This window comes from Oryctolagus cuniculus, chromosome 9, assembly GCF_051225735.1.
Source record: "Oryctolagus cuniculus isolate XC-2025 breed Fujian yellow rabbit chromosome 9, ASM5122573v1, whole genome shotgun sequence".
Classification (NCBI taxonomy): domain Eukaryota; kingdom Metazoa; phylum Chordata; class Mammalia; order Lagomorpha; family Leporidae; genus Oryctolagus; species Oryctolagus cuniculus.
In genome coordinates this window covers 127,794,724-127,816,890 of record NC_142875.1, presented here as the reverse complement: position 1 = coordinate 127,816,890, position 22,167 = coordinate 127,794,724, and the positions used below count along the sequence as shown (strand labels likewise).

Sequence of the window (22,167 nt, the reverse complement as noted above, 5' to 3'; positions counted from 1 at the left end):
AAGTTGCAGCTCTGGCTCCCCGTTCCAGCTTGCTAAGGGAGGCAGTAGTGATGGCTCGAGGGACTGGGTTCCTGCCGCTCACCTGGAAGGCCTGGATTGAGTTTCTGACTCCAGGTTTGGGTTCCCCTTGGCCCCTTCTCCCCACCATTGTAGGCAGTTGAGAGTGAAGCAGCAGAGGGGAGCACTCTCTGCCTCCCTCTGTGAGATGAATTAAGAAAAAACATTGTGAGAAATAAAATGAGTTAGGATTGGTATTAATTCCTTAGTGCTGAGCTGTGATAATAACCCCGTTGAGGAGAATGACATCCTCTGTGCTTCTCCCTTTCTGCAGAGGTGGTCGCCTCAATGTCACGTGAGCCTTCTACTCGATCTCCTCTCTTGAGACTTTGTTTTCCAGTTCACTGCCGTGGCCTCGAGCATCCCTTCCCTGGAACAGAAGTGTTAGTGTCTGGTTCGGTTGAAAAGTTTTAACATCCGATCAGAATCCTAAGCATATTTCGGTACCTCCTCTAGGAGGTCCTGTGTCTGGTGGTAGGGTTAGAACCCGCGGGGACAGCTTGTGAGCAGGTGGGGAGTGAGCAGACACAGGCAGCCGTCTGTCACCTGCAGGTTCCACTGTTAGAGGTACACAGATGAAAGATGGCTTTCTTAGTTATCTCAGTGCAGGCAGCTGTGTTTTGTTCTCTCAGTAGCAGTGCGTGAAAGGTGGATGCGTTGGTTGCTTCTAAGTTTCTTGGTGTTATGAACAGTTTGACCTGGAGCTGTGTTAAGGAGTTGGCTTACTGTTGGGCTTTTGGATATGCCCGTTGGTTAACTTAATGGGTAAAAATGCCAAAACTGTTCTCCGGAATCATCGTATTGGCGGTTACTGATACTGGTAGTTCACAGGAGAAGGTATTGCTCTACAGTGTCACACAGACTTAGTATTATCAAACTTCTGCCTTTTTTGTTTTTATAAATGTATATGTGCAATATTTGAATTTTTTTTAATAGTTGTTTTTTGTTGTCTACTTGAAAGGTAGAGTGACAGAGACAGAAGGAGGTACCACCCATTTGTTGGCTCACTCCTCAAATGCCTGCAATAGCCAGGAGCCCAGAACTCCATCTGGGTCTCCTGCAAGGGTGGCATGGTCCCAAGCGCTTGAAACCTCTTCTGCTGCCTCCCAGGGGAAATTAACAAGAGCCTGGTTTGGAAACAGAGGTGCTGGGACAGTAGCCAGCCCTGTCGTGGGATGTGGGCGTCCCAAGCAATGGTGTCACCCAGTGCCGTGCTGACTGCCCCCGGATTGTATTCCCCATAACTGTGAAGAGGTATAATGGTGCATATCACAACCAGTTTACAATGGTTCTATCACCCTGAAAAACTCACTATTATACTCTGTCTTGATTCTCTCTATATAAATTTATCTATTCTGGAAATTTCATATAAAGTCTTGTACATCTAGCTTCTTTGACTTTGGATTTTATTTGGGGTAGATAGATGTTGTGTCACACTGGGTTAAAGTGTTGCTTGCGATGCCTGCGTCTTAAAGTACCAACTCAAGTCCTGGTTGTTCTGTTTCTGATCCTGCTTCTTCCTGACATCCCAGGGAGGCAGCAGATGATGGCTCAAGTACTTGGGCCTCTGCCACCCATGTGGGAGACCTGGATGAAGTTCCTGGCTTCCAACTTCGGCCTGGCCCAGCACTGGCTGATGGAGGCATTTGAGGAGTGAGCCACTGGGTAGAAGAGTTATCTCTGTCTCTCACTCTGCATTTCAAATAGTAAATAAATCAAATATTTTTAAAAATTTTATTTTATCTGAGGGGCAGAGATGTGTAGAGAGATCTTCCATCTGCTGATGGACTCGACAAATGCAACACGTGAGGGATTGGATTAGACTGAAACTAAGACCTCAGAACTCAGTTTGGGTTTGCACTTGAGTGGCAGGGATCCAAGTACTTGAGCCATCATATGTTGGGTTTCGTGGTGCACGTTTGCTGGAAACTGGAATTGGAAGCAGAGCCGGGACTTGAACCAAGTACTCTAATGTGGGATGCTTGGGTCCCAAGTAGTGTCTTGGGTACAGCAACTGCCAGTTCCAAAATTTGCTCATTTAATTTTCTGGTAGGACATTGCACACTTTTTATGTTAAGATACTTAGTTCTCACATCTTTTCCTAATCATTTTGAAATTGTTCATCTGTGATTCATGGTGGTACTTGCGTAATAAACCTGAGTAGTGAATATTGAGAGACGAATCCTGCTGACTGAATGATCTTAACAGCTACCTTCTTCAGACCTTGACTTCATAGAGGGGGCAGATTTCTACCCCAAGAACTGAATTTGTGGGGTGAGTGTTGTGGCGCAGTGGGTTAAGCTGCCACTTGGGACATCCGTATGCCGTGTTGGAATCTCTGGGATGAAGACCACCTGCTCACGTCCCAAGTACGTGAGCCTCTGCCACCCACGTGGGAGACTCAGATGGAGTTCCCAGCTCCTGGCTTTACCTGGATCAGCCTTGGCTGTTGGGGGCATTTGGGCAGTGAACCAACAGGTGGGAGGTCCCTCGATACCTCTCTTGTTCTTGCTGATACTCTGCCTTTCAGATAAATCAAAGTAAATGAGCTAACGAATTGTGGCTATTAAGTTAAAAGAGCAAAATGCCAAGTTAAATTGAATTTCTTTTTTTTTTTTTTAATTTGTTTTTATTTGAAAGTCACAGTTACATAGAGAGGAGAAGCAGAGAGAGAGAGAGAGAGGTCTTCCATCTCATATTCACTCCCCAGTTGGCTGCAACAGCCGGAGCTGCACTGATCCGAAGCCAGGAGCTTCTTCCGGGTCTCCCACGTGGGTGCAGGGGCCCAAGGACTTGAGCCTTGTACTGTTTTCCTAGGCCATAGCAGGGAGCTGGATTGAAAGTGGAGCAGCCGGGTCTCGAACCGGCACCCATATGGGATGCTGGAGCTTCAGGCCAGGGCTTTAACCTGCTGCACCACAGCGCCGGCCCCTGAATTTCTAACATTAGAATTTCCACATGAAAGTTCGGTTTTGAAGTTCATCTTTATGTAACTTGGACTAACTGTTTTGTGGAAGGTAAGTACCTTGCTGTGTCGGCTCTGTGTTGAAGGAGCACTGATTCTGACGTATTCATGCTCAGAACGTCATGGAATTGATGCTTGCTTCTCTGTGTGGTAGGAAGCCGTAGAGAAATACGAAGAAGTGCTGCATAACTTGGAATTCGCCAAGGAGCTACAGAAAACCTTTTCTGGACTAAGCCAAGACGTGAGTGTGTTTGCTTTGCCTTCTTGGTCGCTGTAACCACTAGTCCTGAGGGAAGTGTTATGTGTGGTGGTGGTGCTTTATCATACGGGCTTCCCGTGGGGGGTGCACCGGGTTTGCACTCCTCTGAAGCGTGAAGAGTTACTACCAGGAGTTCCAGATGCATGTTTTGGAGAGCTCAAGTGTGGCCTCACTGCTTGGGAGGTGGTCCGTGTTGGCGGTCAGACTCCGACCTCTAACCACGTCACTCAGTAGTTACAGTGGAGCCGCGTTCTTCACTGAGGACGTGTTCTTCCTGGGTCAGGGTCTTAGCGTTAGGAGGCCCTTACCAGTGTGTGAAGGTTAAAGCTGCTGCCTGCAGTGCCGGTATCCCATATGGGTGCCGGTTCGAGTCCCAGTCACTCCACTTCCAGTCCAGCTCTCTGCTATGTCCTGGGAGAGCAGTGGAAGATGGCCCAAGTCCTTGGGCCCCTGCACCCACCTGGGAGACCCAGAGGAAGTTCCTCCCTCCTGGCTTGGGACTGGCACAGCTCTGGTCCTTGCCGCCAATAGGGGAGTGAACCAGCGAATGGAAGACCTCTGTCTTTCTCTCTCTTTTTGCCTCTCCTTCTCTCGCTCTTTCAAATAAATAAATAATAAATCTTAAAAAAAAAAAAAAAGGCCCTTTAAAAGTCTTGTTCTAGTAATTTGAAGAAGTTTCTTGATGATTTCTGCCAGTGGTGGGGGAGGGCATTCCATGAGTCTTACCCATTGTTTACAGTGGTCTAAGAATCTCTTCCGTCTTCCTCCACTGGAATACAAAGAATGGTGTCTAGGCCGAAGACGTCTGTCATCACAGTCCGTGGAGTATAGTACAGTTCTGGGTTTTCTGGGAGGGGATAAGAGGTAGCACACGGATCTATGGTGGAATCACACGGAGCCATCAAGCTGTTTTGCTTGGTGCTCTGTTGATGCAGGTCCAAGACGCTAGCTTTTCCTGTCAACCACAGCCTATTTTAGCTCACACATTTATCACTTTATTTTAGTTTTTTGCTAATTGCACAGTTATTAAATATTTATTTGAAAGGCAGAGACATCTTCCATTCATTGATTGACTTTCCAAATACCTGCAGCCATCAGGGTCAAAGCCAGGAGCCAGGAACATTTTTTTTTTTATTTATTTATTTGAGAGGTTGAGTTATAGACAGAGACCTCCCATCTGTAGGTTCACTCTCCATGTGGCCCCAGTGGCTAGCTGAGCTGATGTGATGGCAGGAGCCTCTTCTGGGTCTTGCACGCAGGGGCCCAAGGACCTGGGCCATCTTCCACGGCTTTTCTAGGCCGTAGCAGAGAGCTGGCTTGGAAGAGGTGGAAGAGGAGCAGCCAGAACACAAACCAGCCCTGATATGGGATGCCAGCACCGTAGGTGGATCTTTAGCCTAGTATGCCATGGCACTGCCCCCCCCCCCTTTTAAATTGATTTTTTTGAGAGAGTTACAGAGAGAAATGGCTAGGAGCTCGGTCTGGGTCTCCACCTAGGTGGCAGGGACCCCAGTATCTGAGGCCACCACTTGCTGGTTCCCGAGGTGCCCATTAGCAGGAAGCTGGGTCAGCAGAGGAGCCAGGATCTGCGGCAGGCGTTCCAGGACGGGATGTGGGTATTCTAAGCAGGCTCCTCACCGCTGTGCCCAGCACCAACTCCTTTTTATATTGAAACTCGTTTCTGTGCCAGGCACTTAGGTCACTCCACGTGATTCCTACAGCAGTCTGGGATGTGACTGTAAACAGTCTTTGTTCAGATAAGGCTCCCGAGTCTTGGGTCTTACTGAAAGTCACGTGTCGCTGAGTGGGAGAGGCAGGGTAGGACCCCGAGTTCTTCTGGGGTGTAGAGGTAGCTCTCAGCTTGCCACTTTTTATTATTCCCCACTGAGGTTTTTTTTTTTTTTAATTTATTTTAATTATTTGAAAAGCAGAGTTGAGGAGAGACAGAGGTCTTCCGTATGCTGGTTCACTCCCCAGATGGCTGCAATGGCTGGGGCTGGGTCAAGCTGAAGGCAGGAGCATGGGGCGTCTCCTGTGTGGATGCAGGGGCCCAAGCGTAAGCACCATCTTGTGCCGCTTGCCCAGGTGCATTAGTGGGAAGCTGGATCAGAAGTGGAGCAGCCGGGAATAGAACCGGCGCCCGTATGGTGTCCTCCTTGTGTTGGTGTGAAGCTTGCCATTCATTGGCTGGGGTTCTTCGTTCTCAGTCGTGGGTCAGAAAATGAATTCTGTTGGGCAGTCGTGTTGCTTGGGAGCAGAACATTCCCTGTATCCTCAGCTAGAAGAAAGACGCACGCTTTCATGTGAGGGTCTGCCTCGGTAAGGAAATGGCTTTTTGTGACAGACGATCCTGATGTGGGACATGATGTGCTTTGTGGTGCTTGAGTCATTGGCCAGGAATCTTCTGTCCTGTTGCGTGTCCGGCTGCTGCGTGGCAGGCGCTGGTGTCGGGCTGGTGAGTGACATGGGTGCGGATACGAGAATGAAGCCATTTGGTGCCATACGAGCTGTGGTGTGGGGTCGTTAAGTGGTGGCCGTTCCTGGGCCCATGCCTTAGGCGAGGGTTAAGGTGGCAGAGTTGGGATGATGCGAGGTTTTAAGGTGGCATAATTGTGTGACAGTGTTGATGATACAAGGCTTTACTGTGCTGTTGTCCTGTGGCATGGAGAAGACCCAGAGCTGCTGTCACCACACACACAGTATTTAAGGGAAAACCTAAGTGGCTCTAATTTTCCATATCCTTGTCGTTAGCTGAGTATTAGAGGCTACAGCTGTCTTCAGGCTGGAGGGCAAACTTACAAAATAAAATCTCCACTTTTCCTCCTTTTGAAGAACACGTTTGCTGTGGTTTTCTGCATTGACTCGTGAGACAGGTCTGTTAGTTTTTGTTTCCTTATGCTTTAGCCTGAAACCTTTGGTCAGTTGGAAATAGACCATTTGAGTTGACATTTTTCCTCTGAAACATGAACAGTACCCCACATTGACGCCAAAGCACTTGCTAACAGAGTTGGCCTGCGAAGGCTTGATGCACGTTCCTAGGAAGAGGTAGACTCGAGGTCAGCGTGCAGTCCACAGCTGGATGCTCTGCTTCCCGCCTTCCTGGGGGCTTGGAGGTGCTGGGTGCGGAGTCGGTTGTCGGGGCTCGCTGTGCCCTGGGTCCCCGAGACTCAGCCGTTCATTGATCGGTGGTTTCAGTGGCCTGTTGGCCCAGCTGTGGGGTTTTGTGAGCGCCCGTGGCTCCCAAGCGGGTGGAGGGTTGTCCCGCTCAGTGACTGTCGGTTTCCACAGCTGCTGAAAGCGCAGAAGAAGGCCCAGAGGAGGGAGCACCTGATCAAGCTGGAGGCCGAGAAGAAGAAGCTGCGGACCATCCTGCAGGTGCAGTACGTGCTGCAGAACCTGACGCAGGAGCACGTGCAGAAGGACTTCCGAGGGGGCTTGAATGGGGCAGTGTATTTGCCTTCAAAAGAACTCGACTACCTCATTAAATTTTCAAAACTGACCTGCCCCGAGAGGAACGAAAGTCTGAGGTAAGCTTGGGGAAGGTTTGCCTGAAGTTGGTCACATAGCACTTGGACTGTGTAGTTACGCATGAAGTTAGGAGTTAACTGAGACCGCGTTGATCAGTTTGGGAAGTCTGGCTGGCTCATACTTCAATAGAGTGGACAGATTGTCTAGAAGGCATGTGAATTTGAATGGTCTCTTATCATGCTTTTTAATTATAAAACTGAGTTTAATAATGTCTGATCAGGTTATAACCATACAGAAGTCCTGTTATACATAATATTCATAGAACATTGTTTTTAAGATTTATTTATTTGAAAGGCAGAGTTAGAGGCAGAGAGTTTTTTTTTAAAAGGTGTAAATTTATTTGAAAGAGGAACAGAGAGAGCGAGACAGAAACACACACACACACACACACACACACACACGGAGAGATAGAACCAAAATCTTCCACCTGCTGGTTCACTCTCCAGATGGCCACATCTGCTCCAAGCAGGGCCAGTCCAAAGCTGTGAGCTTCTTCTGGATCTCCAATGTGGGCGCAGAGGTCCAAGGACTTGGGGCATCGTCTACTGCTTTCCCAGGAGCATTAACAGGGAACTCAATCAGAAGGGGAGCAGCTGGGATGGGAACCGATGCCCATATGGGATGCCAGCAGTTTTACACACTATGCCACTTGGCCGACCTCAAGAGAGAAAGATCTATCCACTGGTTCACTCCGCAAAAGGGTGCAATGGCCAGGGCTGGGCCAGGCTGAAACTAGGAGCCAGGAGCTTCTTTCATGTCTCCCATGTGAGCACAAGGGCCCAAGCACTTGGGCCATCCTCCACTGCCTTCCCAGGTGCATTAGCTTGGAGCTGGATCAAAGTGGAGCAGCTGGGACTTGAACCGGCGCCTATATGGGATACCTGTGCTGCAGGTGGCAACTTAACGTGCACTGCTGTAGCACCGGCCCATAGAACGTTATTTTAATTTCAGAGTCTTTGGCTTTGTGTACCTGCTCTACTTCTGTAGAGGAAAAGAAAATTTAAGTTGGCCAAAATTATAGTTAAGATTATTTTGTGTGTTTACTGTGCTGTGAGCCAATGCTGAGACAGCCTTCTGATCATTTAAAATATAAGTCTAGCAAATTGTATGCCCTCAGTTTTTACCCTGTGGTTTCCCATAAGCTGTTTTTGTTCAGTGGAGTTGAATGGATCTTTCTACTTCAGCTTTGTGAAACCCAGGTTGTTCCATATTGGCATCTGCCAGCCGTGGTTAAGTAGTCAGACTTGAGCTGTTACTGGAAGTCATTCACAGAGAAGCCTCGTGAAACTGAGCTACCTGTGCATGGCCGTTTTTTTTTTTTTTTTTTTTTAAGATTTATTCATTTAATTTAATGAATTTAAGTTAGAGGGGAAGAGGGAGAGTGAGAAGAGGGCTCCTCATCTGTTGGATCACTCCCCAGATAGCTGCAGCGGCCACTGCTGGGCCAGGCTGCGTCCATGAGCTTCGCCTGGGTGTCTCATGTGGGTAGCACAGACCCAAACGCTAGGCCGTGTTGCACTGCTTTCCCAGGCCGTTAGCAGGAAGCAGGGTCTGAAGTGGAGCAGCCGGGACGTGAACGGCGCCCTCCTGAGATGCTGGCGTTGCTGGTGGCAGCTTACCCCGCTATGCCACAGCACCGGGCTCGGCCGTGTGTACTCTATCATTACCTGTTGGATCACTTGCTGGTTCCTTCTCACTTAGGTGGGTGCAGCTTACTGTAACAAGTGACATATAAGAAAAACAATTAGCAAAGTAGGCTGGTCTCTTTAAGAAATGCAGCTCAGGTGTCCATTCGGCCGTTGCTGTGTCTGGGACGCGCACGTGGTGGCTAATGATGCCGCATTGGCAGCTGTCCCCTCTTGTTCATCTATTGCTGGGTGGTTGTATTTGGTAAAATCTCTGTTTTAGGTATTTTAAGGAAAAAGTATCTCATTTGAAATGCATAAATGAGCATTGTCACCTTTTATAAATTTTGGTTATTTCCAAAGAGTGAAAAGACAAAGTTAACGCTGGAATGTTGTAACTGAAGGGCCGCGTTGCACTCTGTGCTGCCCGGCGCTCTATGTGCTTCTGAAGCCACTGTGTTCTGCTGCTGCTTTTCCTTGTCAGTGTTGAAGACCAGATGGAGCAGTCGTCCTTGTACTTCTGGGACCTTCTGGAAGGTAGCGAGAAAGCAGTAGTAGGAACGACATGTGAGTCTCCTCTCTTCTGGATATAGGGATGTCTGGAGGTTTAGTACGAAGCAGAGGGGCTACACCGTGTCCATCAGAGCTTACGGGTCTCACAAGACTGGAGTCTTTGGGAGAGGGGTCCCTTGGTTTAATTAATCGTATAATATTGTTCACAAAAACAGAATGTAGAGAGAGCTTGGAAGTGGCGGATCAGTGTGGTTTGGGGACAAGAGCTCAGCACCAGTTCTGGCTTCAATCCTACCTTGAATGTTTTGGGGTTCGGTTCTCTATTCTGCATGGTAAAACCTACTCTACTCAAGAATGCTACATCCACACATCTTCAGCGTGAGGGCTTAGTGACCGGATCAGACCAAGACAGAGTATGATAGGTCAGCGGTGTTGCTGGGGGAGCATTGCTTTTTCTCCGTCTGGAAATGCAGTGCAGGGAGTGAGTCCTTTTGCCTTCCTAGAGAGCCTTTGGCCAAATGACCAAGTACCAAGGGCCGGGCATCAAGTACATAGCTTTGTTGTATTCGCTTAGGATAATGAGAAGTCACTAGGAGCTGGCAGAATGTTTTATTAACTAGTGATTGTTTCCTTTCTAAAAAAAAAATCCAAGTATGTTTAACTGTTCTAAGATTTCTAAGTCCTTTCAAATTTAAATATCAATTAAAAATTCTTTCTTGGTTAGGAAAATCAGGGAAAAGTTTCACAATTTCTTTGTTTTAAGGATTTATTTATTTGAGAGGCAGAATTATAGACAGAGGTCTTCCATCCACTGACTCACTCCCCACATGGCAGCAACGGCTCAAGCTGGGCCGATCTGAAGCCAGGAGCCAGGCCCTTCTTCCGGGTCTCCCACACAGGTGCAAGGGGCCAAGCACTTGGGCCATCTTCTACTCCCTTCCTAGGCCATAAGCAGAGAGCTGGATTGGAAGTGAAGCATCCAGAAAACGAACCGGTGGCCATAAGGGATGCTAGCATCGCAGGCGGAGAGGCTTAACCTACTATGCGACCTTGTCAGCCCCTGACATTTCTTGTAAAATTAAGTATGTGTTTAGTATGAATAAACAATTACTTGTTTAAAAGTCAGAGGCAGAGAGAGAGAGGGAGGTCCTCTATCCGCTGGTTCACTCCCCAAGTGGCTGCAACAACTGGAGCGGGGCCGATCCGAAGCCAAGAGCCAGGAGCTTCTTCAGGGTCTCCCATGTGGGTGCAAGAGCCCGAGGAGCTGGGCCATCTTCTGCTGCTTTTCCAGGCCATAGTAGAGAGCTGTATTGGGAGTGGAGCAGCCAGGACTTGAATCAGTGCCCCTGTGGGATGCCAGCGCTGCAGGCGGTGGCATTACCCACTATGCCACAGCTTCAGCCCCCACAATTACATTTCTAATTCCCAAGAAAAATGAAAACATGTTTATAAGTCCTTGTACATGAATGTACCAGTTTTATTTATAATAGCCCCAAACTGGATATAGCCTAGATGTGCATCAACTGAAAACTGACAAACAAAATGTGTAACCGTGGAATCTGCTCAGCAGTTAGAAAAAGGAGTGAAAATTGATTCCCATAACTGCACATATGAATCTCCAAAATAATTACTCTGGGTGAGGGAAGGCAGACCCCCTGCCCCCCAAAATGAGTCCCTATTGTATTTGCATGAAATTGTAGGAACGGCAATGCTAGAACAAGAGCAACTGCCAAGAGCAGTTGGCAACCACTAGTTGCCAGGGACTGGGGAGGGCTGGGTAGACACAGGGCTCCGAAGGGGCTCTGATGGCTGGTGACGATGATCTGCATCACGGTTCTGGTGGAAACTTGGTGCATCTGTACAAGCCGTGCACTTGAAATCGGTGCATGTTGTTGGTGAAGCATCAGCTGATGAACGGACTCACGTGACATGGTACTTCTGCGAAAGGAGGACCACTAAGCTCTTACTGGCTATGGAGAATGACTTGGCCCTCATGCCTGTGTTTAGTGCAGTGACTTGACTGTCACGTTAAGATTTTTCTTGATCATCAAATGGTGATGTGCCAAGAGAGATGCAGATCACAATCCAAGACTGAAATCTTAATCAAGGCATCTCGCAGTTTGGACAGACTTGGCAGTTTTCTAAGACGGGCACTCCTCCAGCGGAGCAGTGCTCTTCCCTGCTCCAAGCCCTTCATGATGGGGGGGTGGAGAAGTTGCTAGTTGTGACGTCTTAGAGGAACAGGACTTAACAGCTCAGGGAGGGAGTTCTCGTGTGACATACTGGAGTTCTTGATTAGGACCTTTGGTTTTTAGTTATAAATCCGGAGAGACTTAAATGATGCACTGAACTTTTGGATTTGGATGTTTAAAATTTTGTATTACGAACCATAAAACCAAGATGGACTGTACATGTCCTTTTCATAGAACCGACCAGTTTTCTGAGTCTCCCCAAAAGTACTGTAATGATGCAACTAGAATTAAGGTTTCTGTTCCTTTTAATTTTCAGTGGACTAGTAGTTGATGTGATACTAAGTCTTAATCCGTCTTTCTTAGATAAACACATGAAAGATCTACTGTCTAAACTGCTGAACTCAGGCTATTTTGAAAGTATCCCAGTTCCCAAAAATGCTAAAGAGAAAGAAGTATCTTTGGAGGAAGAACTGCTGATACAGTCTGAAAAGAAAAAACAGTTGTTGAAGACTGAACCTGTCAAAGAGTCAGGTTTGTTGTGATTGTCGATACTCTGTCTAGTAGTTGTGTGATGAGTCGAATCATCCTGAAATGATGGCATGATTTTTTTTTTTTAAGACTTATTGGAGAGGCAGGGTGACAGAGGAGGAGAGACAGAGAGAGGGTGAGAGCTGTCTTCCATCTGCTGGTTCCCTTTCCACATGCCAGAAAGAGCTGGGGTAGTGCACGTTGAAGCCAGGAGGTGGGAGTTTGAGTAAACTGGGGCTCTCACATGGGTGGCAAGAAAATAAGTGCTTGGGCCGTCGCCTGCTGCTCCCAGGTGCATTAGCAGGAGCTGGGTCGGGAATGCTGAGTGGGCAGGACTTGAACCAGACCCTGCAGCGTGGATGTGGGCATCCCAAGTAGAACCTTGAGCTGTGGTGGCACAACGCCTGCCCCTGTGGCCTTGTTTTAGTGTGTTAGGTTCTACATGCAGGTGAAACGGGCAAGAAAATTTAAGTTTAGAGAACATCTCTAGTCCCTATTCCCATGGTTTATGGAGTGAACCTTAATGGAAACATTAGGTTCAACTTTGTTCCAGTATAATGCATGGGTTAAAATTAAGTGTGTCTGAAATTTGAGTGAATCTCTCTGTTAAACTATAGGTAAGATAATTCCATTTAAAATTATTTAATATGTAAGTTAGCGATTACAATATTATAGTAGAATGTTGATTCAGGGGAAAAAGTCATCAAAATTTTTAAAGGAAATATGATTTTCAAATTAGCATTTAATGGGGAAAGAAATATTTGCAGCAATTGGCACTTTTAACCTAAACAAATACCATCAAATAAGAAATATCTCTGCCCAGGAGGTGGTGGAGGCAGTTTGTATTTTTGTATTTATTTTATTTATTTATTTGACAGCTAGTTAGACAGAGAGAGACAGAGAAAGGTCTTCCTTCCGTTGGTTCACCCCACAAATGGCCGCCACGGCCAGAACTATGCCAATCCGAAGCAGGAGCCAGGTGCTTCCCCCCAGTCTCCCATGCGGGTACAGGGCCCAAGCACCTGGGCCATCCTCTACTGCCTTCCTGGGCCACAGCAGAGAGCTGGACAGGAAGAGGAGCAACCAGGACCAGAACTGGCAGCCGTATGGGATGCCAGCACCACAGGCAGAGGATTAACCAAGTGAGCCGGGGCGCTGGCCCCTAGTTTGTATTTTTTTTTTTTAAGGTTTATTTATTTATTTGAGAGAGTGATGGAGAGAGAGGGAAACAGGGAGAGAGAGAGAGATCTTCCATTAGCTGGTTCACTTCACAAATGGCTACAACAGCCAGGGCTGGGCCAGGCTGAAGCCAGGAGTTTAATCCAGGTCTCATGTGGGTTCAGGGGCCCAAGAGCCTGGGCCATCCTCTGCTGCTTTCTCAGGTGCATTAGCAGGGAGCTGGATAGAAAGTAGAGCAGCTGGGAATGGAACTGGTGCCCATGTTGGATGCCGGTGCCACAGGTGGTGGCTTCACCCGTCATGCCACGGTGCCAGCCCTGGAGGCAGGTTCTTGGAGCCACCGGTAAAAGCCAAGTCATCGCTCACATCCTCTCTCCTTTAGTTCTTAGTATCCAGGCCTGTGCTTGGTCCTCTGCAAACCCTAACATGCCCTGTGGGAGGTGTTTACAGTCCTCTTTCAAGTGGAGACAACTCCCTGTTACTCCATGAGATCTGAGCTGTGATCCCAATTGGGGAAAAGAATAGTTTCTAAAAAGAAGAGACAGTGTATTTTCTACCAGAAATCACTTGTATTTTTCCCCCCAGAAACCTTTTATCTAAGGAGTACAGACTTCACGCACTTCATAAGAAGAACTGGGAAAGCAGTGAATCTTCCTACCGTGCCCGCCTTCACACCCCTACTCCCAGCCCGCTTCCTCTTCCTCCTCCTATTCCCATTCTTATTTTTACTGAGATCTATTTTGAATTAACTGTATTCACATGAGTAGCTCTATACTAAGTAAAGAGTTCAACAAATAGTTGAACTGTGGGAAAAAACTGTTTTCAACAGTAGAGACAAAGGCTGTTCAGAGTGACAGCATCTCCGCAGAGATCAGTTTTTAACTGAAACTTAAAGCAAAGTGTCTTGTATGTGAGAGCCAGTGGGTACTTCAAAACATTCATGGAAAAATGGAAATTTATTTTAGAGGTGGGTTTATTCATTTATTCGAAAGGCAGAGTTACAGAGAAGCAGAGGGAGAGACAGATCTTCCATCTGCTGGTTCATTCTCAAATGGCTGCAGTGGCCAGAGCTAGGCCAGGACGAAGCCAGGAGATTATTCCAGATCGTCCATGTGAGTGTAGGGGCCCAAGGACTTGGGCCATCCTCCACTGCTTGGCCAGGCCATTAGCAAGGAGCCGAATCAGAAGTGGAGCAACCTGGACTCGAACTGACACCCTTATGGGATGCTGGCACAGCACTGGCCCCTGGAAAATGGAATTAAATGATAAGTTTACTTTGGTCCAAAAGTGTTTGAAATTCAGGTTGTTTTCCTTGTTTTGTGTTTTTATTTATTTATTTGAAAGGCAGAATTCCGGAGAGAATTTTGATTCTTTGGTTCACTTTACAAATGACTACAACAGCTGGCTAGGCCAGGCTGAAGCCAGGATCCTGGAATTCCATCCGGGTCTCCCACACAAGTGGAAGGGGCCCAGATACTTGGACTGTCTTTTTTTTTTTTTGACAGGCAGAGTTAGAGAAAGAGAGAGAAAGGTCTTCCTTCCGTTGGTTCACCCCCCAAATGGCGGCTGTGGCCGATGCACTGTGCTGATCCGAAGCCAGGAGCCAGGTGCTTCCTCCTGGTCTCCCATGCAGGTGCAGGGCCCAAGCACCTGGGCCATCCTCCACTGCCTTCCCGGGCCACAGCAGAGAGCTGGCCTGGAAGAGGGGCAACTGGAACAGAATATGGCACCCCAACCAGGACTAGAAGCCAGGGTGCCGGCGCCACAGCAGAGGATTAGCCTAGTGAGGCGCGGTGCTGGCCCACTTGGACTATCATCTGCTGCCTTCCCAAAAGTGTTAGCAGGGAGCTGGATTGGAAGTGAAGCAGCCAGAACTTGAACCAGCGCTCATTTGGGATGCTGGTATTGCAGGCAGCAGATTAACCTGCTGTGCCACAATGCTGGCCTCCTTATTTTTTCATAAAATTAGTTTTGCATGAACTTTCTGAAGCCTCATCCTCCTAGGTTCAACTAGCTTTGGGACACATGTTTTTGACCAACATTGTATTTATGCTTTTTTAAAAAAAATTGCTTTTCTGAATCATCTGAAATACGTTGATGGAATTGTAATCAGACTAACAACTTAGAGAGCGGGCGTTTGGCCTGACGAGTGAGGGCTGCACGTCCCATTGCCGAGTACTGGCGTTGATAGCTGGCTCTGGCTTCTGTGTCCTGCCTCCTGTTAATGCACACCCTGGGAGGTGCCTGTGACGATGGCTCACGTAGTTGGCAGACCTGGATTTCGTTTCTAGCTTGTGGCTCCCGCCCGTCCCAGCAGTTGGAGCCTTCTGGGACAAGTGAACCATTAGACAGGAGCATTCTCCTTGTGTCTCTGTCTCTCAGATAAATACATTTATTTCCAAATTGTATTCAAGCGTCTAGATGACCTAATGATTATTTACTATTATCTTATCTTCCCAGAGTCTCTTATGGAACTCGCACAGCCAGAGATACAGCCGCGCGAGGTAAGATGCCGAGAGGCGATTGGCTGATGGCGTCTCTTAGACTTCCGCGTGGTGTCCCGGTCAGGAGCAGAGGCTCTGCAGCCAGACAGCCTGAGCCTGCAGCTTCCGAGCTCAGTGACTTCGGCAGGAATTCAGGCCTGGCTGTGTCTGGTGTCCCCGTGTGTAAGATGGGCCTGGAGATACTGTCTGTCTTGTGGGCTTATTGTGGGGATTAAAGGAGTTCCCTGATTCTGAATTACTTAGAACGTTGTCTGCTCTGCAGTAAGTGCTCCAGCGTTGGCTGCTGGACCTTTCTGTTAGGATTTAAAGAGGTGCAGGATTTTGCTGTGTCCAGATTTTACATGCACTGCTAGTAGAAAGGGTCTTGGCTTTTGTTGACATTTAAATGTGTGGGAGCTGACCAGAACGGGGGAAGCAGAAGCGTGGTATAACTGATGTCTCCAGGAAACAGGAAAGACTGATGATGTAGGAAACTCCAGCGGAGGGTGCAGCAGCAGCACTGCTTGTCGCTGACCTGTGCCCTGGCTTAACTGAAGGGAGTGTGGAGGGTGGCAGGGCCTGAGGCCAGGAAGGGCAGAAGAGCCGTCTGGTCCACTCGGTGTGGCCCCACGGTGTGCACTTCCTGTCAGTCTAGAGCGAGTTAGACACATGATTGCTTTTGAAGTATCAAACTGCACATTTCTGTTAAAGTTAGGAGAAAAGGGTGCTATGAGTGGGCATTTGGTTCAGTGGTTACGATGCAGCTTGGGATGCCTGCGTGCCACTCTGGGAGTGCTTGGGTTCACTGCCTGCCTCTGCTTTCCACCCAGCTTCCTGTAATGTGTACCCTGGGAGGTAGCAGGCACTGGCTCGAGTAATTGGTCATCTGCTACCCACGTGACTTCAGTTCCTGGCCCAGACCTGGCTCTGCAGGCACTGGGGGAGTGAACTTGGCAGATGGGAGATCTCTCCCTCTCCTCCCTGTCTCCTTTGCACATTTGGAAAGAAAAAGAAAACGAGTTTTTGCACGTTGGGTATAGGAATACTAACAGTTGGTTTGAAATTTGTGACCAGTACGTTCTTTCTCTGGCTTAGTTTCTTAACAGACGCTATATGGCAGAAGTGGATTATTCAGGCAAACAAGAGGAGGAGCAGTCGTGGGAAGCAGATTACGCTAGAAAACCAAATCTCCCCAAATGTTGGGATGTGCTCACTGAGCCAGATGGCCAGGAGAAGAAACAGGAGTCCTTCAAATCCTGGGAGTCTCCCAAGCACCAGGAGCTCTCGAAGCCTGTGGTGTCCTCTGAGCCGAGGAAGCAAGAGGCCCCGAAGCTCAGGTCCTCCCTGCAGGACGAGCTGAAGAAGCCGGGCGTCTCCAAGGCCAAGGCGGCCCCCAGCCAGGGGAAGCAGGAAGTGCCCAAGGCCAGGGCAGGCTGCGCCCAGGAGGAGCAGAAGAAGCAGGAGACCCCAAAGCCGTGGCCAGGCCAGCTGCAGAAAGAGCAGGATCCAAAGAAGCAACCCCCAAAGTCCTGGATGCCTTCGGTGCAGAGTGAACAGAACCTGTCCAAGTCCTGGAGCCCCGCCGTGTGCGAAGACCAGGGTTCAAAGCCTCTGGAGCCCCCAAAGACCTGGGAAAACGGTGTGGAGAGTCAGAAGCACTCTTCAACGCCGCAGGCACAGACGTCTCCAAAGTCCTGGGGTGCAGCTGCTGCGAGCCTCGTACCAAATGAGCAGCTCCTGCCCAGGAAGTTCAACACCGAACCCAAAGATGTGAGTAGTTCTGTGTCTGCCTGCCTCTGTCCCACAGGCACGTAGAAAGAACTGGTGGAAAGGTGGTGGCGCAGTGGGTTAGGCTGCAGCCCCGGACGCCCACACGCCGCATTGGAGTGCCGGTTCAAGTCCGAGCTCTCTGCTCCTGGGAGGCAGCAGTGAGCACACAAGTCCTGGGGTCCTTGCCACCCAACGTGGGAGACCCCTACGGAGCTCAGGGCTCCAGGCTTCCGCAAGCCTGGAGCATTTGTGGCAAGAGCCAGTAGATGGAAGGTCTTTCTCTTTGTCTCTCCCGCTCTGCCTTTCAGGTAGATGAAAACAGCTTTTGATTTTTCTTTTTATAAAGGAACTATAGTGATGGTAACTTTTTAGTTCTATTTAAAAACAGTAACAAAAAAATGTAATAGTCATGAAGTATTTGACTTAACTGTTTAACAGGTAGATTTATTTTCCCTGGAAAGTTGGAAGTTAACCTAAGGTGTCTGGGTGCGTAACCTAAGATGAGTTGTTTTTTTTTTTTTTTTAATACTTATTTATTAATTTGACTCAGTTACACAGATAGGAGAGGCAGAGAGAGAGAGGTCTTCCATCCGATGGTTCATTCCCCAGGTGGCCGCAACAGCCAGAGCTGTACCGATCCGAAGCCAGGAGCCTGGAGCTTCTTCCCAGTCTCCCACGTGTGTGCAGGGACCCAAGGACTTGGGCCATCTTCTACTGCTATCACAGGCCATAGCAGAGAGCTGGATGGGAAGTGGAGCAGCTGGGAGTAGAACCAGTGCCCCTATGGGATGCCAGCGCTTCAGGCCAGGGCGTTAACCCACTGCGCCACAGTGCCAGCCCCCTAAGATGAGGTTTTAAAGTTATGTTTGAATGTCGTAGCTGCAGTGACGCAGTGCGATGTCAGGCACAATGAGAAGTGTAAGTCAGCAGGGTACTGGTGGTCAAGGGATGGGGGCTGGCCGGGGCTGTCTGCCATGTGCCTGCTGTCTGCCCGCGGCTGGCTCTCGCAGGAGTTAGACTATTCATGGGCCTGGGCTTCCTTTTTGCCCATTTGCAGCTCCTCAGAGTAGCTGACACTTAGCAGAAGGTACAATGCGGCTACAGATACTCATGTGGCTGGGCGAAGATTTCAAATTATTCTCTACTTGGTGGTTGTCGTTTTTAAGATTTATTTATTTGAGACGCAGAGTAACAGAAGGAGAGACAGAGAGATTTTAATCTGCTGGTTCACTTCCCAGATGACTGCAACGGTCGGAGCTGGGCTGATCCAAAGCCAGAAACCAGGAGCGTCTTCTGGGTCTCCCACTTCGGTGCAGGGACCCCAGCATTTGGGCCATCTTGCACTGTTTTTCCCAGGTCATAGCAGAGAGCTGGATCTGAAGAGGAGCAGCTGGAACATGAACTGGCACCCGTATGCAATTCCCATGCTGCAGGCGGGCCCTTAGCCTACTGTGCCACAGTACTGGACCCTTTCTGTTGCAATATAAGAATTTTTCTAGGAATAGTGAGCTGCAGACTTTAAATATTTCATCTTCAGATGTGGGAGTGTGAAGTCTACCTGGTAAATAAGGCCTTACGTGTTAATGATAAGACCCTGTTTCAGGGAGGTGAGCCCTGCGGGGCATGACCCTTGCGAACAGTTCGGCTGTGCTTTTTGCTAAATGCAGACTTGTTACCTTGCTAGCTGAGAAATGGGCGGTGAATCTCCCACCCCCAATTTTTGCAGTAGTTTTCTATGTACTTTGCTGAAGCTTTAGTCAAAGGCTTTCTGCTAAGTCTTGGGTCCTCCAGCCAAGTAGAAGCTGTGGTTGGGGGAAGGCGAAGCATTGCATTTTATAGATAGGTGCATCCTGGCTCCGTTCTGCCTTGCGAGAAGGAATTGTGAGTTACTTGTGTTCTGTCTCCTTTCCCGTCTTCATCTTCCTGACCCTCCAGATAGCGCACATCAGTGATTGTAATACGATAACCACCTTGAGAAACCTAGATTTAAAAGCTCGATAACTCAGTAAAGCTGTTTAAAAAACTTAATTTAGAACCGCCCTGAGTTTAGCAGTGCTGAGCCTGGGCTGCACCAGAGTGTTGATAACTTGCTCTTTGTTGGCTGGGATTTAAAACGGGGGATGCTTTGCTGGAAAGGCTGAGGTTGTAGGGTTTCTCCGTGACTGAGGGCGCACTCTGTAGAGCTGTCCTGGGCTCTCGGGGCTGCTGATGCCAACTGCCTGGGTTGTGCCCGAGCGTAGGCAGGGGTGATGTGGAGTCCCACCGCTCCTGCTCTTCCCTGAAAGAGCCCCTCCCCCATGCACCTGGTGTCAGCTCAGCCTGTGGGACTCCTCAGTGAGCAAGCAGGTGGCGAAGAGGCCCACAGCTGGAAGGAGTGACTGCAAATTAGGTGTACTTTGTGGGAGTTTCAATCACATGAGCGTGAGGACTAACGGCCCTGGAAACACCAGTAAGCCCTCCAGAGTGTACTTAGCTGAGAGGCAAATACAGCTGTTCACTTCCTCACTTCCAGGATGTGTTGGGTACATACATATATATACACACACACAGCTTAAACTCAGACATCTATGAAACGGTTTGTGTGTTTAACGTGGTAGGATGCATTTTTACCTGGGAAGAAAATAAGTGGTTTGTATTTCCCAGTAGTCCGTGACATCTTACAGAGGACTACGTGGGAACTATGTCTGAAATGAAAACTTAAGGAAGTTGCGGTCTTCTGGGGCCTCTCTTTAAAAAGAGTATCTTCTGGCCGGCACCATGGCGCAGTAGGTTAACCCTCCGCCTGTGGCGCTGGCATCCCATATGGGCGTTGGTTCTAGTCCCAGCTGGTCCTCTTCCCATCCAGCTCTCTGCTATGGCCTGAGAAAGCAGTAGAAGATGGCTCAAGTGCTTGGGCCCTTGCACCTGCGTGGGAGACTGGGAAGAAGCACTTGGCTCCTGGCTTCGGATCGTCGCAACTCTGGCCGTAGCGGCCATTTGGGGCTTGAACCAACGGAAGGAAGACCTTTCTCTCTGCCTCTCCCTCTCACTGTCTGTAACTCTACCTCTCCTATAAATAAATAAAATCTTTAAATAAGAAAAGAACATTTTCTGTGAATCAGAAGGATTTCCATTAAAGCTGTCTGGAAGTGGGAAAAGCTGTAACGTTGGCTTAGCTGATTGGGAAGTGTATTGAAGTGGAAGCTGTTCACCTGAGATGAATCTGCTGAGTGTGCGCTCTTCTGGAAGTTGAATTTCTTTGTCCCGGGTGTGGGTCTGTCTTGCAGGTGCCTAACCCTATGCATCAGCCCATAGGTTCTTCATCTGCCCTCCCGAAGGATCCAGCGCTGAGGAAGGAAAAACTGCAGGACCTGATGACCCAGATTCAAGGAACCTGTAACTTTATGCAAGTATGAGTCACTTTAGGAAGCGTCCAGTGGGACACGTGCAGCTGCTATCGGGATCCAAAGCATTACAGGGAGACTGGTTGACAGCGAGGATGCTGGTGTCCTGAATGGGTACAGGTCCTGGCTCTGCCTGCTCCCGAGAGTTTAGGCAAATGATTTTCAGTTTCTTCAATTGAAAATTGAGGACAGTGGTTCTTGATCGTTGGCTTTAGGCCTGGGTTTTAATCCCCGTTGTACTTCTTAACCAGCTGTGTAAGTTGGGGTGAGTTAATTAACCTCCAGCCCTCCATGGATTTGCACAATGAAGGAATAACCAGTCTCTTCACATTGTTGGAAGATAAAAAAAACTAAGAATGTGTGTAAAGTGTTGAAATCTTGAGGGAGAACCTAGGTAGAGGAGACTGAGTTCTCACGATGACAGTGTTGAACAGGGCGGGCTAGTAAGTGTTGGAGGGGAAATCGATGCCCTCACTGTTGGGAATAGTGGCCGTGAGGGCTCCACCTGGACCAGGACGGGTGCTTAGGCCCAGGACCTTGAGTCAGGCCTTTGTTTCCAAGTTTGCACTCTGAGTTACTAATGCAGCTGTTTTTTTTTTTTTTTTTTTTTTCCTATGTGTTTTATTCTACTATTGTAGTTTGAACTGTTGATCAAGGCTTGGGGTCTGTCAGTTAATTTAAACTCTGGATTTCTTCAGTTTGTTTTTTAGCACTGTGAGATGGTTGTTAGCTGGAGAGCTATTGCTTTAGTTGGCTGGGCTGTGGGAATACTGTGATTAATGGTGAGAGCTGTTGAGTGAAGAATCTTTGTTCCTGTTTGTCGTGTACAATCTCGTTTTAGGAATCTGTTCTGGATTTTGACAAACCTTCAAGTGCAATTCCATCGTCACAGCCGCCTTCAACTGCTCCAGGCAGCCCAGGAGGTGAGTGGGCAGTGTAGGGAGTCTGGGGACCGCTTGGTGTCTGTCGGTCGGTTTCACAGATGATGGCACTCGAGGTATCCTCAGGGTTGAATTACGTCTGTTAAGCCACTTCAGCTCTGTCCATCTGTTAGCAGTTTCGTATGGGTAGATCGCGTTAGGAGGTAAGGGTCCTTTGACTTGGATTTTTTTGGGAAAGTCCCATGTGGGTGAGTGAAGTTGACAACAGTTTTTTGCAGCTTTCTGTCTTCTTGGGGGTGGATTCGGACAAGAGCTTGTTGACTGCCCTGGACTCTGTATGGTGCTGGGGCTCGTGGATCCCCACTGTGAGTGAGGCTGCTGCAGTGGTGTTAGTACAGTGCCGAGCCCAGCGGCCAAGCGTGGGGCCTGGACTGGAGTCTGCGCTGATGCTTCCCAGCTTGGGCTTTGTGCACCGCGGCTGCTGCTCAGGGTAGGACTGACGGAGAGCTGGGCGTATCTGCAGCCAGCAGCAGACCCCTGCCGGGAGACTGGTGTGCTCAATCCCGGGTGAAGCAGGGAGAGTCCAGAGAGCGGTGGACAAGAACCTCGCTGAGAAGCGTATTCGTAATGGAACCAGAGAGGAAGAAAACCTAGAGAGACAGGGACGCAGCTGAGACTGAAGGCTCGTTCGTTAGTGTTGGTGACAGCTCGGGTTTCATCTCGCAGGTGACTGTCACCAGTTGTTTTTTGAAGTCTGGGTTCTTCTGGAAGCCTTGAAGTGCAGCTTCTGCCTTTAGTTCTGCT

General features: G+C 48.7%; 1 protein-coding gene across 15 annotated transcripts in view; it reads left to right on the top strand.

Annotated features, from left to right (window-relative positions):
• CAPRIN2 (caprin family member 2) overlaps positions 1 to 22,167 on the top strand; it is a 47,322-nt gene that overhangs the window by 10,917 nt on the left and 14,238 nt on the right. For 14 of the 15 annotated variants that reach the window (XM_051850393.3, XM_017343297.4, XM_051850392.3 and 11 more), the window contains exons 4-11: positions 3,177 to 3,263; positions 6,570 to 6,808; positions 8,919 to 9,001; positions 11,503 to 11,670; positions 15,307 to 15,350; positions 16,425 to 17,099; positions 20,366 to 20,488; positions 21,324 to 21,405. In XM_051850393.3, coding sequence (XP_051706353.1) covers positions 3,177 to 3,263; positions 6,570 to 6,808; positions 8,919 to 9,001; positions 11,503 to 11,670; positions 15,307 to 15,350; positions 16,425 to 17,099; positions 20,366 to 20,488; positions 21,324 to 21,405 — 1,501 coding nt within the window. The remainder of the gene's footprint in view (positions 1 to 3,176; positions 3,264 to 6,569; positions 6,809 to 8,918; positions 9,002 to 11,502; positions 11,671 to 15,306; positions 15,351 to 16,424; positions 17,100 to 20,365; positions 20,489 to 21,323; positions 21,406 to 22,167) is intronic. The other variant, XM_070049602.2, reaches the window with a different exon arrangement.